This window comes from Ornithorhynchus anatinus, chromosome 14, assembly GCF_004115215.2.
Source record: "Ornithorhynchus anatinus isolate Pmale09 chromosome 14, mOrnAna1.pri.v4, whole genome shotgun sequence".
Classification (NCBI taxonomy): domain Eukaryota; kingdom Metazoa; phylum Chordata; class Mammalia; order Monotremata; family Ornithorhynchidae; genus Ornithorhynchus; species Ornithorhynchus anatinus.
In genome coordinates, this window is record NC_041741.1 from 19,440,857 (window position 1) to 19,455,370 (window position 14,514).

The following is a 14,514-nucleotide window of genomic DNA, read 5'->3' on the forward strand; positions in this document are numbered from 1 at the left end:
AGAAGTGGATGGGCAATCACTGGAGTTTTTTGAGGAGGGGGGTGATATGTCCTGAGTGTTTCTGTGGAAAAATGATCTGGGAAGTAGAGCGAAGTGTGGACTGGAGTGGGGAGAGACAGGAGCCTGGGAGGTCAGCAAGGAGGCTGATGCAGGAATCCAGGTGGGATAGGATGAGTGATTACATTAATGGAATAGCAGTTTGGATAATAATGTTGGGATTTGTAAAGCGCTTACTATGTGCCGAGCACTGTTCTAAGCGCTGGGGTAGATACAGGGTAATCAGGTGGTCCCACGTGAGGCTCACAGTTAATCCCCATTTTACAGATGAGGTAACTGAGGCACAGAGAAGTGAAGTGACTCGCCCACAATCACACAGCTCACAAGTGGCGGAGCCGGGAGTCGAACCCATGACCTCTGACTCCGAAGCCCAGGCTCTTTCCACTGAGCCACGCTGAAGGGCAGATTTTGTTGAAGTTGTGAAGGTGGGACCGGCTGGATTTGGTGACGGATTGAATACGTGGGTTAGATGACAGAGAGGTGGGCCATTTTTAGTTTAGTTCCTATGCTAAGTAGAGAAAGATTTCAGACGGCATTTTAAGCTGTATTTGAGATTATTTGTTCATGAAGCATTAGCTGTTTCCATAGAAGTTTTTCTGATGACATTCATTCATTCAATCGTATTTAGTGAGCGCTTACAGTGTGCAGAACACTCTACTAAATGCTTGGAATGTACAATTCGGTAACAGAGATGATTCCTGTCCAACAATGGGCTCACAGTCTAAAAGACATTGATTTTGGGCATTTATAATTAACTAATTAATTCCATGTGGCAGGTAGGAACTCTAGCTCATAATTAAATAAGACTTGCAGCTTATTGTGCTATGAGTCGGTTGATAAAAGCTCAATTTCTCACAGGTGCTGAAATTCATATGTTGGAAAATTTGCTTTCCGAACACTAATTATTCTGTAAATATCCCACTCCACAATTAAGAGTCAGCAACATTTCTCCACTTTCCCTCACTGGGATATAATTTGTAGCTTTATTTCCTATCAGACTCTATGATAGCAATTCAAATGAAGGTGGAACCTTTGATTCACAGTCTCTTAAGTGTTTTTAGTTGATTCTATTTATCTTGAATACTGGTAAATTTCGTGACCGATAATCAAAGCCAAATAAATACAATGTGGCTAGGCAAGGAAGGTGCCTAGACAGTATGAAAAATGTCCGCAAATGAAGCTGGAATTTACCTGACTGGGACATCTCTTAGAGTGGAGAGCAATTATGTGCCTGAAAAGTTTTCTGTAAAGTAAATTTCCATATATTGGCTCCAGTTTTTCCATTCATTCTTTAATTGGAGAGACATTTCTAGCATTCCCTGTGGCTTGGTAGGAAGGAAAGAGAAGGAACAGAATTGGCTGGGGGCAAAGGGAGCCAACTCTAATTTTTACAGCTGAGATTTTCAAGCTAGTCAACCTTTGAAGCACAGCCTCTCAATCAGATAAAGCCTCTACTAAATAAGGGCTTGAAATCCTCTCTGGCTCCCCACTTCCCTCCTAATCAAGCAAAATCTCCTAGCCTTTCTCTCTGAGGCTCTCCTTCAGCAACTTAGATAGCAACTTCCCTCACCAGTTACTTCACAAATCACGCTCTTTGAACCTTCTAAGCTTACCTTCTAACTCCCTCATGCTCTATTCTCCACACTCAAACTACTCACTCACACTGTTCCCCCAGCCTGGATCGCCTTATTCACACAAATCTCTTCTACCACGGCCCAACCCATCTTTAAAGCCCTTGTCAAATCCCACCTCCCCCGTGATGCCTTCCAGAATTAATTTCCAGCATCCCAGGTTGCATTAACCCCAAAGCCATCCCTATGACTTATGAATTAATTTCCATTCTCAGCAATTTTGTCTATGAATATATCCAGTTGATCATTTAAGTATTTATTCTATTTCATCTTGACATGTTTGCACTACCTCCTAGTTCAACCCTGTTCTTTTCCCTCCTCCCAATATTTGTAAATAACCTTTTGCCCGCCTGCATCCCCCATTGGGTTTTTAAACTTTTCTAGGCCAGTGAACATGTGTTTTTCTTCTGTTGTACTCCTCCAAGCACTTAGGAAGCAGCATGGCTTAGTGGAAGGAGCCCGGCCTTGGGAGTCAGAGGTCATGGGTTCTAATGCCGCCTCAGCCACTTGTCCGCTGTGTGACCTTGGGCAAGTCATTTCACTTCTCTGGGCCTCAGTCACCTCATCTGGAAAATGGGGATTGAGACCGTGAGCCCCAAGTGGAACTGGGAATGTGTCCAACCTAATATGCTGTAACTACCCCAGCGCTTAGTACAGTGCTTGGCACATAGTAAGCGCTTAACAAGTACCACAATTATTGTCATTATTAGTATGGTGCTTTGAATGCAGTAAGTGCTTAATAAATAAATACTATCAATTAAACTTGGCATATTAAGCAATAGTTAAGGAGAGCCTCAAGGATAACATAAAGTATGTCAGAATCATTTTTTGGCACTTTTAAAGAATTATCTCAATAGTTGAGATTTAACATGAGTTTTAACATGAGTGTTAAAATCAATATCGGCCCTACTTTATCCCAGTTATTGTTCTTAATTGGTTCCAGGAAAATAGAATGTTAAGAAAGCATTTGCTTCACGACCTATAATTTCCCATAAGAAAAAATATAAAGGGCATTAATGTGTTCCTTGTAAATCAATCATTATCACTAGTATTTCTGGAGTGCTCGCTTTGTGCGGAGTACTATACTAAATGATTAAAAGAGTAAAATAAAGTTAGTAGTGATGATCCCTACTCACAAGAAGCTTAAAATTTAAGCAGGGAAGACAGAGACAAAAATAAATTACAAGAGGGAGGAAGCAATAGAGATTAAAGATATGTACATAAGTAGAGGGGGTGTGAATACCCAGAGGCTTAGGTGATACAGAAATCTCCAGTGGTAGTTGGTGGGGAAATCCGTGGATTCTAATCCCAATTTTATCACTTGCTTGTGTGACCTTGGGCACTTCACTTGACTTCTCTCTCAGTTATCTCACATTTAAAATGGGGATTAAATGTCTGTTCTCCCTTCCCCTCAGGGACCATGTCTAACCTGATTATCTTGTTGTATCCACACTAGAACTCAGTACAGTGTTTGACACATAGGAAGTGCTTAATAAGTTCTACTCTTATTTCTGTGTCTGCTTGATGTGAGGGGAGAGGATGTTCCAGACCAGAGGGTGAGTGTGAAAAAGAGGATGAGATGGGAACAAGGCACAGTAATTACAATAATTGTGTATTGTTAAGTAGATTAGAGACTTGGTTGTTTAGGTTGGCATAAAAGGAATGAAGCTTGTGAGCCAGGGATATAATGGGAGAAGAGTAAGCCTAAGCAAGGGGAAGACAACTGATAGGTTAGGAGGTTTTTGAGGAGAGGGGAAATGTGTGCAGAATGATGATTTAGGACAATAATTTGGGCAGCTGAGTAAAATATGGATCTCAGAGGAGAGAGACTGGAGGCCAAGGAGGTCTGTGCAGAGGCTGATTCAGTAGCTGAATTGGGATAGGCAACTGCTGGGAGTAATGTGTTTGGCAGACCCAAAACATTGCTAGAACAACATAAATAAAATAAAATTCAGCACTACAAAACAGAATGTAGTTACATAATCAAAGAGTAGTGTAGTGAAGCAGCGTGGCTCAGTGGAAAAAGCACGGGCTTTGGAGTCAGAGGTCATGAGTTCGAATCCCAGCTCTGCCACTTGTCAGCTGTGTGACTGTGGGCAAGTCACTTAACTTCTCTGTGCCTCAGTTACCTCCTCTGTAAAATGGGGACTAAGACTGTGAGCCCCACGTGGGACATCCTGATTCCCCTGTGTCTACCCCAGCGCTTAGAACAGTGCTCGGCACATAGTAAGCGCTTAACAAATACCAACATTATTATTAGTGGCGATGGAATCTTGCACCAGAATGACAGATGAGCCTCGGGCCCAAAGCTTCAGGACCAAGAACCTACGCAGAGGAATTGATTCTAATGCGAGTGGCTTGTACTGCTCAGTTCACGTGGTCTCAACCCTGCCTGTTATTCTCCCACTGGGTCATGGCCTGCCTTGAATGAGTACATGTACAACACTGTAGCAAATTGTGAAGCCAAGAAAGCCTTTTTTAGTTTCTAACCCTTCTTCCATCCCTGGCTGCCATCTTTAACTGCTCTCTCTCTCCCCTTTGGCTCCTTCTCCTCCACTTGAAATCATCCCCTCATATTTCCTAGCTTTAAAAAAAGCCTCCTTCACCCTCGAGCTACCACCACATCTCCCTCTGACTATTCCTATCCAAACTCCTTGAAGGGGTTATTTATTCCAGCTTCTTACACTTTCCCTCTTCCAACTTCCAACTGTAATCTTGCTTCCTCCCCCGACCTCTCCCCTGAAACTGCTCTCTCTAAGGTCACCATTGCCTTTCCTCCTTGCCAAATATAATGGACCCTTCTCCATCCCAATTCTCCTTGACCCCTCACCTGCTTTTGATGCTGTTGTCTATCCCCTTATCCAAACCTTGGCTTCCCTGACACTGTCCTCTCCTACTCCTCCCCTTGTGGAGCTCCTTCTTGTATTCCTTTGCTGGTCTTCCGACCCCTAACTGTGGGGCTTCCAAAGGCTCCATTCGGGATCCCCTTCTATTCTCCATCTCCAATTTCTTGGAGGACTCATTCACTCCCAAAGCTTCAACTACTATCTTAACACAGTTGATGACCAAATCGACATTCCAGCCACAATCTCCTTCTTTCTCTGCAGTCCTCCTGCCTTCGGGACACCTATACCTTGGATGTCCTGTTGACACCTCAAACTTAACATATCTAAAACAGAGCTCCTTTGTAAATATGTACCGATATCAAAATGTTTGGGTTTTTTTGCTGTAGGTATGTAGATATGAAAGGTAATGTACTTGCAGTAGGTGATCAATATTTACCTTTGATGGTTTAAATAAGCAATTAGGCTTATCACTCCCTCTAGAGGTTAGTTCTTGGAGAGAACACTTAGTTCAGTGCTCTGCACACAGTGAGCACAGAATAAATACTATCGATTAATTGATTCCCTCCAATCTAGGTTGTGAGAGGGCTCCCCCCACCCCATATTTTCTTTAATGGTATTTGTTAAGTGCTTCCTATACTGTAATAAATATTGGGGTAGATATGAGATAATCAAGTTGGACACACCGCCTGTCTTACATGGGGCTGCCAGTCCAAGTTGGGGCACCTTAGGAAGTGCAGAGATAGGGAAGTCCTTCCTGTGAAGCATTGACATCACAAGAGCTAATTTGATTTGCTAACTCTCAATTTTGAATTTATTAAAGAAATCCCAAATAGTAGAGAGTACAGGTAGGGGCCATTTCTTTAGCAGCCTTCCATTTCTTTATAGCGAGATACAGAAGGACAGAAAAGTCACTATGAAGAAAAAGTCCTGTCTTCCTTATGAAAGTAACCCCCAGTCCCCAAATCCTGTCTTTGGTTGGCTGAAGCGAACGTACAGACATCTAGATCCAGCTGAAGGAAGAGTAACCTTTAGGTCACAGGCTGACCAATCCAATGAGCCAAATATTCTGATAACTCATGTAAAGAGGCACACGCCATCATCTTAGACATCCCGCTTCATTGATATGTGGAGTGTGATAACCTCTAATAAAGCAAACAGGCTTTAGCATATTACATCCTACAGTGATTACATTCTGCTTTCCTAAGTAGACACAATAAGGAAGATAAAGGAAGTCTGCAACACTGCACCAGATAAGAGGTTTATGATTTATAATGTTGACATTCCTCCTTAACTACTTCACAATATAGCAGCTTCCGACAAAACTGACGCGTTCTTGACATTTGTTATCTGATGACCTACCGAGACAAAGGACGAGACATACAGGAGAAATACTTAGGAATTGATTATGGTAGTATATAAATGTTAAAAGGTATCAAATAGTGTTTGATGAAATAGTACAGGTAAAGTGCTGATGGTGTGGGTAAATTTCTTTTGACTATTTTGAGTGTTTTTTATAATTTCCATTTGACTCGGTTTTAAGATTCTTGCATTTCAGCCCAGATATCATCAATAGATGAAGATGTAATAGTAATTTTAACTTGGTTGATCTGTTTTCAAACTAGTGATTTTTATATTTTTAGGACTATTTAACCATCCACAAATATGGTAATGCCGCCAGGAATGATCTTTGGAATACACTTTCGGAGGTAAAATAATTTTAGAACTTTTTAGTCCTAAAGCCGATGGATATGTTGAAGTGAGGGAAATATTAGTGTGAAAGATTTTAATTGGGTTGACACTTTCCCTGTGTCATACTTTTTCCCCAGTTATATCTGTGGCTGTTTATTTCAGTAAGCACTAAGAAAAATGACAAATATTTCCAAAAACACAGAGTATGAACACTCTCACAATGTAGCACACACTTTCTTAAAAACAACGTGGTGCTTTCTATGAAAAATAAAAAACAAAAAAAACCTGATATTAGTGCTTGTTAAAGATATGTCTTTTGAAGGTGTAAAATCATGACATTTCTGCCCATGAATATTCAAATGCACTATTCAGCCAACTGTAGCTTTTAACAATGATTGGCTGGGTCCTTGCTATAAATATGAAACAATCTGTTTGATCTTCCATTACATTAAAGCTTAATATTTCTCAACCGTTTGACTTGGTTTCTATTTGGATGATTGTTGAGGATGAAGATGATCATTTTTGCTAGAACATGTCACCGTTCTTGAACATTAGGAATTTGGGAGTAATTTGTAAAGTAAAAGGTAAAAAGCCCTAATTGTCAGTAATCACTTACTGAATTACATTTTAAAAAATCTTAATTTTGAAGGCTTTAAGAAGGAATGGAAAATATGTAAATATCCAAGAAGTAATGGATCAGTGGACACTCCAGATGGGCTATCCTGTTGTCACCATCTTGGGAAATGAAACAGCAGATAATATCATAACAATTACCCAACAACACTTTATCTATGACATCAGTGCTAAAATCAAGGATCCTGAACTTGGAAACAACAGGTACTTCTAAAACATCTTACTAACATGTCTTACTTTAAACTCGTTCAACATTTTTCATTTCAACAGAATCAAAAGGCATCTTTAGAAGAAGTGGAACCTTGAAATACTGTAACTAAAGAAAGGTTGATGTCTATTTTTCTATGTACCTGCTCTTTGAATTTCTCCCATTTCTCTTCCCCTGAATCCCACTCTTCACTCCCACCGAAACACAAACACACCTAACCCTTAGATACAGCATGCTCTAGTCAGGAATGTTTTAAAGGGCATATCCTGAGCATAGCACTCAAAATGAAGGCAATTTTCTCTATTTGGCTAATAAGCATTTAGAACTAGCTCAAGACCTCTAGCTCTCGTGTGCTAAAAGATAATCGTCTGTGGTCTCTATTAAAAACTATGAGCCAAGTACTTAATTAAATGCTGATAGATACAAATAAATCAGTTTAGACTCAGTCCCTCTATCCTATGGGGGCTCAGAGTCTAGAGGAAAGGGAGAACAGGTAGGTAACCCCCATACCATAGATGAGGAAATGGAAACACAGAGAAATGAACCAATAGAGCAAAAGTCACACAACACACAGAGTGGAGATTAGGATCCTAGTCCTCTGATTCCTATTCCCATTCTCTTTCCACTAGGGCACAAGTTGAACACATTGCATGGACTCAATAGCACCAGGAAATAAGAAAGGTCATGGAGTCTAGTGGCAAGGAGATTGGATTAGGATTCCAGCCTCCTGAGTGCTTGTTTTATCTCAAAAACTGAGCTTTATAACCCCTTAGGAAAATTACTTACCATCTCTATGGCTCAGGTCACTCTGTCTGACCCTGACCCTGATCTTTCCTAGCTTATATGGCTTTTTCAAGGGCATTTGAATATTAACTTTAGCTAAAGGGTCATGGGTTCTAATCCCGGCTCCGCCACTTGTCAGCTGTGTGACCTTGGGCAAGTTGATTAGACTGTAAGCCCGTCAGTGGGCAGGGATTGTCTCTATCTGTTGCTGAATTGTATATTCCAAGCGCTTAGTATAGTGCTCTGCACATAATAATAATGTTGGTATTTGTTAAGCGCTTACTATGTGCAGAACACTGTTCTAAGCTCTGGGGTAGGTACAGGGTAATGAGGTTGTCCCACGTGAGGCTCACAGTTAATCCCCATTTTACAGATGAGGTAACTGAGGCCCAGAGAAGTGAAGTGACTTGCCCACAGTCACACAGTTGACAAGTGGCAGAGCCGGGATTAGAACCCACGAACTCTGACTCCCAAGTCCAGGATCTTTCCACTGGGCTACGCTGCTTCTCAATAATAATGTTGGTATTTGTTAAGCGCTTACTATGTGCAGAGCACTGTTCTAAGCGCTGGGGTAGATACAGAGTAATCAGGTTGTCCCACGTGAGGCTCACAGTTAATCCCCATTTTACAGATGAGGTAACGGAGGCCTAGAGAAGTGAACTGACTTGCCCACAGTCACACAGCTGACAAGTGGCAGATCCAGGATTCGAACCCATGACCTCTGACTCCCAAGCTCAGGCTCTTTCCACTGAGCCATGCTGCCAGATCCCCCAGCTGCCAGCACTCAATAAATACTATTGAATGAAAGTCACAAATTCTCTGGGCCTCACTTCCTCCATCTGTAAAATGGGGATTAAGACTGTGAGTCCCATGTGGGACAACCTGATCACCTTGCAGCTCCCCCAGAGTTTAGAACAGTGATTGGCACATAGTAAGCACTTAGATGCCATTATTATTATTATTATTGCAAACTAAGGGGTCTAGTAATAGGTCTGTCTCAAAATAACTACTTAGTGATAGCGATAATGATGATATTTGTTAAGTGCTTACTATGTGCCAAGCACTGTTCTAAGCGCTGGGGGAGATACTTAGTAATCGGGTTGTCCCACATGGGGCTCACAGTCCTAATTCTCATTTTACAGATGAGGTAGTTGAGACCCAGAGAAGTTCAGTGGCTTGCTCAAGGTTACACAGCAGACAAGTGGCCAATATGGGATTAGAACCCAGGACCTTCTGACTCTCAGGCCTGTGCTCTATCCATTAGGCAACACTGCTTCTCTTCTTTGCTGCTTCACTTCTCTGCTTTGTTTCACTGTCTTGTTCTCCCCCTATCGCTTGGGCCATCCCTTCTCAATCTCTTTTGAAGGCTCTTCTTCTGCCTTCTTTTCTCTAGCTGGGAGTCCCTCAAGACTCAGTTTTGGATCCCCTTCCATTCTCCATCCATGCACTCCCTTGGAGAACTCCCTCACTCCCATGGCTTCAGTTACTATAATAATGATATTGGTATTTGTTAAGCGCATACTGTGTGCGCAGAGCACAGTTCTAAGCTCTGGGGTAGATTTACAGGGTAATCAGGTTGTCCCACGTGAGGCTCACAGTCTTTTCCCCATTTTACAGATGAGGTAACTGAGGCAAAGAGAAGTGAAGTGACACCCACAGTCACACAGTTGACAAGTGGCAGAGCTGGGATTCGAACCCATGACCTCTGACTCCCAAGCCCGGGCTCTTTCCACTGAGCCACACTGCTTCTCTACTTAAGATTAAGATGGTGTCCAACCTGATTAAACTTGCATTTACCCCAGGGCTTACCCCAGTTCCTGGCATGTGGTAAGCACTTAATATCATAAAAAATGAGAAATAGCTGCAACTGAAATATCTGAACTAATGCTGCCTGTGTCACTGAGTGCTATATTTTTATATTTTTTATTCTATAGGTAAATCTAAGTGCTTAGGAGAACTTGCAGGAAAGCTGCATACCAGTTTCTCTCATAGGAACTTTAATTCTGTCTTACCCATTCTAATGATAATAATAATAATTGTAGTTTTAAGCTAAGTGCTTACTATGTGCCAGACACTGTACTAAGTCCTGGAGAAGATACAAGTAGATCAAGTTCTAGACAGTCCTTGTTCCACATTGGGTTCACTATCTTAATCCCCATTTTACAGAGGAGATAACTGAGGCACAGAGGAGTGAAGTGACTTACCCAAGGTCACACAGCAGACAAGTGGCAGATACGGGATTAAACCCAGGTCCTTCTGACTCTCAGGACTGTGCTCTATCCATTAAGCAACAATTGCTTCTCTTCTTCACTGTTTCGCTTCTCTGCTTCACTTCTCCGATTTGCTGCTTCTACTCTCTTCAAGGCTAGATCGGATGATTTAGTATTGTGAATTAACAAAAGTTAACAAAAATTACCAAGGACCTAAATGAGCTATCCGATAGGTGTGAGTCTTTTAAATAGGTTTCACTTTTTTTCCCCTTTGATGCTCCATTACATTGTAATTCGCCTTTTCGTTACATTAATGAATAGGATTTTAAAAAGTTATATTGCTGCAAAGGAACTCTCCCCACTTCCAAAACCTTACTAAAATCACATATCCTTCAACAGGCCTTCCCCGACTAAACCTTCATTTTCCCAACTCCCTCCCTCTTCTGCATCAGATATGCACTTGGATCTGTATCAATCAATGGAATTGACTGAGTGTTTATGGTGTGTGAGGACTACAAAAGACTTGGTAGGTTTAATCCCTGTCCCCAAGATTAGGAATAGGGGAAATATTAGAATGTAATAATATTTGCGTAAGTACTGTGGCACTGGGGTACCAGTGTGGAGGAAAGGGCAGAGAGGGGAGTTAAAATCCTTAGTTTGGACAGGCCTCTTTGAGGAGACGTGATTTTAGGGGGGTTTGGAAGGTGGGGAAGTAGACTGTCGGATATGAAGGGAAGGGGAGTTCTAGGCCAGAGGGAGTTGTGGCCAAGGGGGCAATGGCAAGATAGACGGGATGGAGATACAGAGATTTGGTTGGCGTTAGATGAGCGGTGTGTTTTCGGTAGTAGTGGGCAATCAGTGAAGTCAGATAAGAGTGGATTCAGTGACTTAAAGCTGGAGGTAGGGAGTTTCTGTTTACTGTGGAGGAGTATAGACAACTGTTTTTGCGGAGTGGAAAGTTATGGACTAAATGCATTTTTTCAGAAAGACCCAGAGACCAGAGTGAAAGGTGCACTGGAAAAGGGACAGACAGGACTCAGAGAGGCCAGCGAGGAGGGAGATGATGTAGTAAAGTCAGGAAATGATGAGTGCTTGGATCAGAGTGGTAGCGGGTCAGATGGAAAGGAAAGGGGGGATTATAGAGATGTTGTGAAGGTAACACCTACAGGATTTCATGACAGATTAAATGTCTGGGGTGAATGGGAGAGCTGAGTCAAAGATAATGCCAGGGTTACAAGATTGTGAGGTAGGGAGTATAATGGTCTTGTCAACCGTGATGAGAAAGTCTTGGGAAGGACAGGATTTGGGAGGGAAATTCTGTTTCGGACATGTTAATTTTCAGGTGTTTGTGGGAAATCCAGACGTAGATGTCCAAAAGCCAGGAGGAAATGTGAGACTGCAGAGGACGAAAGCACCTGATATTCAGCCCACACTTATCCCCGCGGCACTTATGTACATATCCCTAATTTAATTTAATGTCCACCTCCCTTGTGTGCAGGGAGCCAGTCTACCAACCCTGATTTATTATATCCCCCCAGACACTTAGTCATCCTCTGCCCCCAGAAAACTCTCAGTAAATATGATTGACTGATTTATTGATAATGTAGCATTTTCCCAACTCTCTTCAATTGCAGTGGTATCTCTCTTCTTCTCTTCTCTCCCTTTGAGTCCCTCTTTGAGAGTCCTGGAGTTCATATTAGCGGAGTGCAGTCTATCCTTCCGATGATGATGATGATGATGGTTGTTGTTAAGTGTTTACTATGAGCCAAGCACTCTTCTAAGCGCTGGGGTAGATACCAGGTAATCAGGTTGTCCCACGTGGGGCTCCCAGTATTAAAATCCTCATTTTACAGATGAGGTAACGGAGGCACAGAGACGTTAAGTCATGCAGCAGACAAGTGGAGGAGCAGGGATTAGAACCCACGTCCTCTGACTTCCAAGCCTGTGCTCTTTCCACTAAGCCACACTGCTTCTCCTTCTCCACTCTTAGGCTTACCAGCAATCTCAAACCATCAAATCAACTCTTACATCAATTTCAGATGCCATATTCCAGATGTGGCCAATCACCTGACTTCAAATATATCTAGCATCATTTTCTGGGGGATCCACAAGTCCCGTGGAAAATGCAGATTCAGATCCCACCAATACTCAGCCTCAAGAACATAGAACATAGTCTTCCGGACTCACGTAAATGGAGATGGAGTTTCTCTATTTAACAGTGTCTATCTATCACTTCTAGACTGTAAGCTCATTGGGAGAAGGGAATTGTCACCGTCTCTGTTGTATTGTCCTCTCCCAAGTGCTAAGTACAGAGTAAGCATTTAATAAATATCATTGATCGATGGATTAATTGATTGAGGAACTATTCAAATTGGATCATTCCAAAGGGTTAGAGAATACCTACTCCTTTCTGGATTTCTGGCTCAACTGGGTCCCAGAAAACATGGCCCATAAAACATCCATCCACACTGAGTGGCTTCCTTCAGCATGGAGGGTAAGCTGAGAGAATCAGATCCCACCTTCTTCAATAACCCTTTTCAGCCAGAGAAAGAACTCATAAAGGGAATATCCCCTAACAGAGCTTTTCCAACAATCATACCCAACAGCAGGTCATCTTTTCCACATGAAACAGAGTTTATAAAATATTCAGTGAAAGTGCCAGCCATTAGTTTTTCCAAAAACTTCTTTTAATTCTATAAAAGTTAGCGAACTTGATCGCTTAAAATACACTAGCCAGAATGTTGTATCCTTCATCATTTAATTGGCTGAAGCACGGTGCTCTATCAAGAATGTTCTCTGCACTAAATGCTCTTGTAAAGCTACGTCTTTAAAATAAAATGCAAATACTCGATGAATTAGAAATAACTGATGACATCTGCCAGAAACCCTCTTCATTCGGGACATACGTTCATCATTTTAAATGTTAAAGGTACTTCGCAGCTTTTCCAGAAGAAAATGATGCTGCAAAGTATAGGAGGAGATGGGATTTGAAAAAAAATTGAATTACTTTAAAAATAATATAGTCAAGGATGCAGTCATGAATACTTTAGGGGGTTTGTGTCCATCTCCTGAAATACAGGGAACATTTACTGAAAAGTCTTTGGGTCTTTTAAAATGAAATTTGATACATTTGCAAAATGTCTGCTTAAATACATGCAGTATTAAAACTGAGGGACTAGACCCTTTCTGACTATCATTGAAGTGATCTTTTAAACACAAGCTTTCACTGTCAGACATAATGGTGAAGCGCTATTTTTCAAGCACTGGGGTAGATACAAGCTATTCGGGCCAGTTACATTGCTGACCCTCACAGGGCTCCCAGTCAAGAGAGAGGGAGCACAGGTATCAAAAGCCCATTTTGCAGTTGAAGAAATTGAGGCACAGAGAAGTTAAGGGACTTGCCCAAAGTCGCACAGCAGGCATGTGACTGAGTCAGGATTGGAAGACACTTGGCCAAGCTACTTTGCAGTATTTCATTTAAAAATGAGCAGGCAGTATCATTCAATGGTCATTAAAATCTTACTTTTTAAGCTCCAGTAATGGAGATTGGGTCTGCGGCAATTAATCGTCAGAGAGCTGTCCTGCACTCTCATCCCCTCAGCAACAGCCCACATGGGAGACGGTGGCTTTCTATTTATTTAGTAAATTTCAAGTTGCTTCTTCATGGGTTTCCCCCAGGGATCTTCCCTGAAACAGCCATTCCTCGGGGAAAATCCTCAAGAACCAACTTCGATTTTAAGAGAAAATAATAATGATAATAATAAAAGACCCTCCCGCCCCCCAACATGAAAAGCTATACCTTTCATCTCCCTTGTGCCCTAGTACTTCCAGCTTTTCTACCACCTGGGAAATACGGAATTCAACACACAGGCAACGAATGTTGGAGAGCCACAGGGAGCATATTTGTCCTGCTGCCTTTGATTTTTATGTGGATATATTGAAAGATCTCTATTTTACAAGGAACAATAATAATAATGTTGGTATTTGTTAAGCGCTTACTATGTGCCGAGCACTGTTCTAAGCGCTGGGGTAGACATAGGAGAATCAGGTTGTCCCATGTGGGGCTCACAGTCTTAATCCCCATTTTACAGATGAGGGAACTGAGGCACAGAGAAGTTAAGTGACTTGCCCACAGTCACACAGCCGACAAGTGGCAGAGCTGGGATTCGAACTCATGAGCCCTGACTCCAAAGCCCGTGCTCTTTCCACTGAGCTATGCTGCTTCTCTTAATCTTTATCTGAAAGATAAAATGATTTTGTCTACTATTTATATTTAATGTTAATGAGAATGTCCGTCAGGCCCTGGATTCTGTGGCTCCCTCCAGTTGCCGCCCCATCTCCTTCCTACCATTCCTCTCCGGACTCCTTGAGCAACTTGTCTGCACCCGCGGCCTCTAGTTCCACCTCCTCCGATTCTCTCCTTGAACCCCTCCATTCTGGCTTCTGCCCCCTTCACT

At 42.0% G+C, this 14,514-nt stretch overlaps 1 protein-coding gene across 1 annotated transcript in view; it reads left to right on the top strand.

Moving 5' to 3' along the window:
* TRHDE (thyrotropin releasing hormone degrading enzyme) overlaps positions 1–14,514 on the top strand; it is a 418,324-nt gene that overhangs the window by 284,246 nt on the left and 119,564 nt on the right. Inside the window, exons 12-13 of the mRNA XM_029079309.2 lie at positions 6,175–6,240; positions 6,873–7,060. Of these exons, the coding sequence (XP_028935142.2) occupies positions 6,175–6,240; positions 6,873–7,060 (254 nt within the window). The remainder of the gene's footprint in view (positions 1–6,174; positions 6,241–6,872; positions 7,061–14,514) is intronic.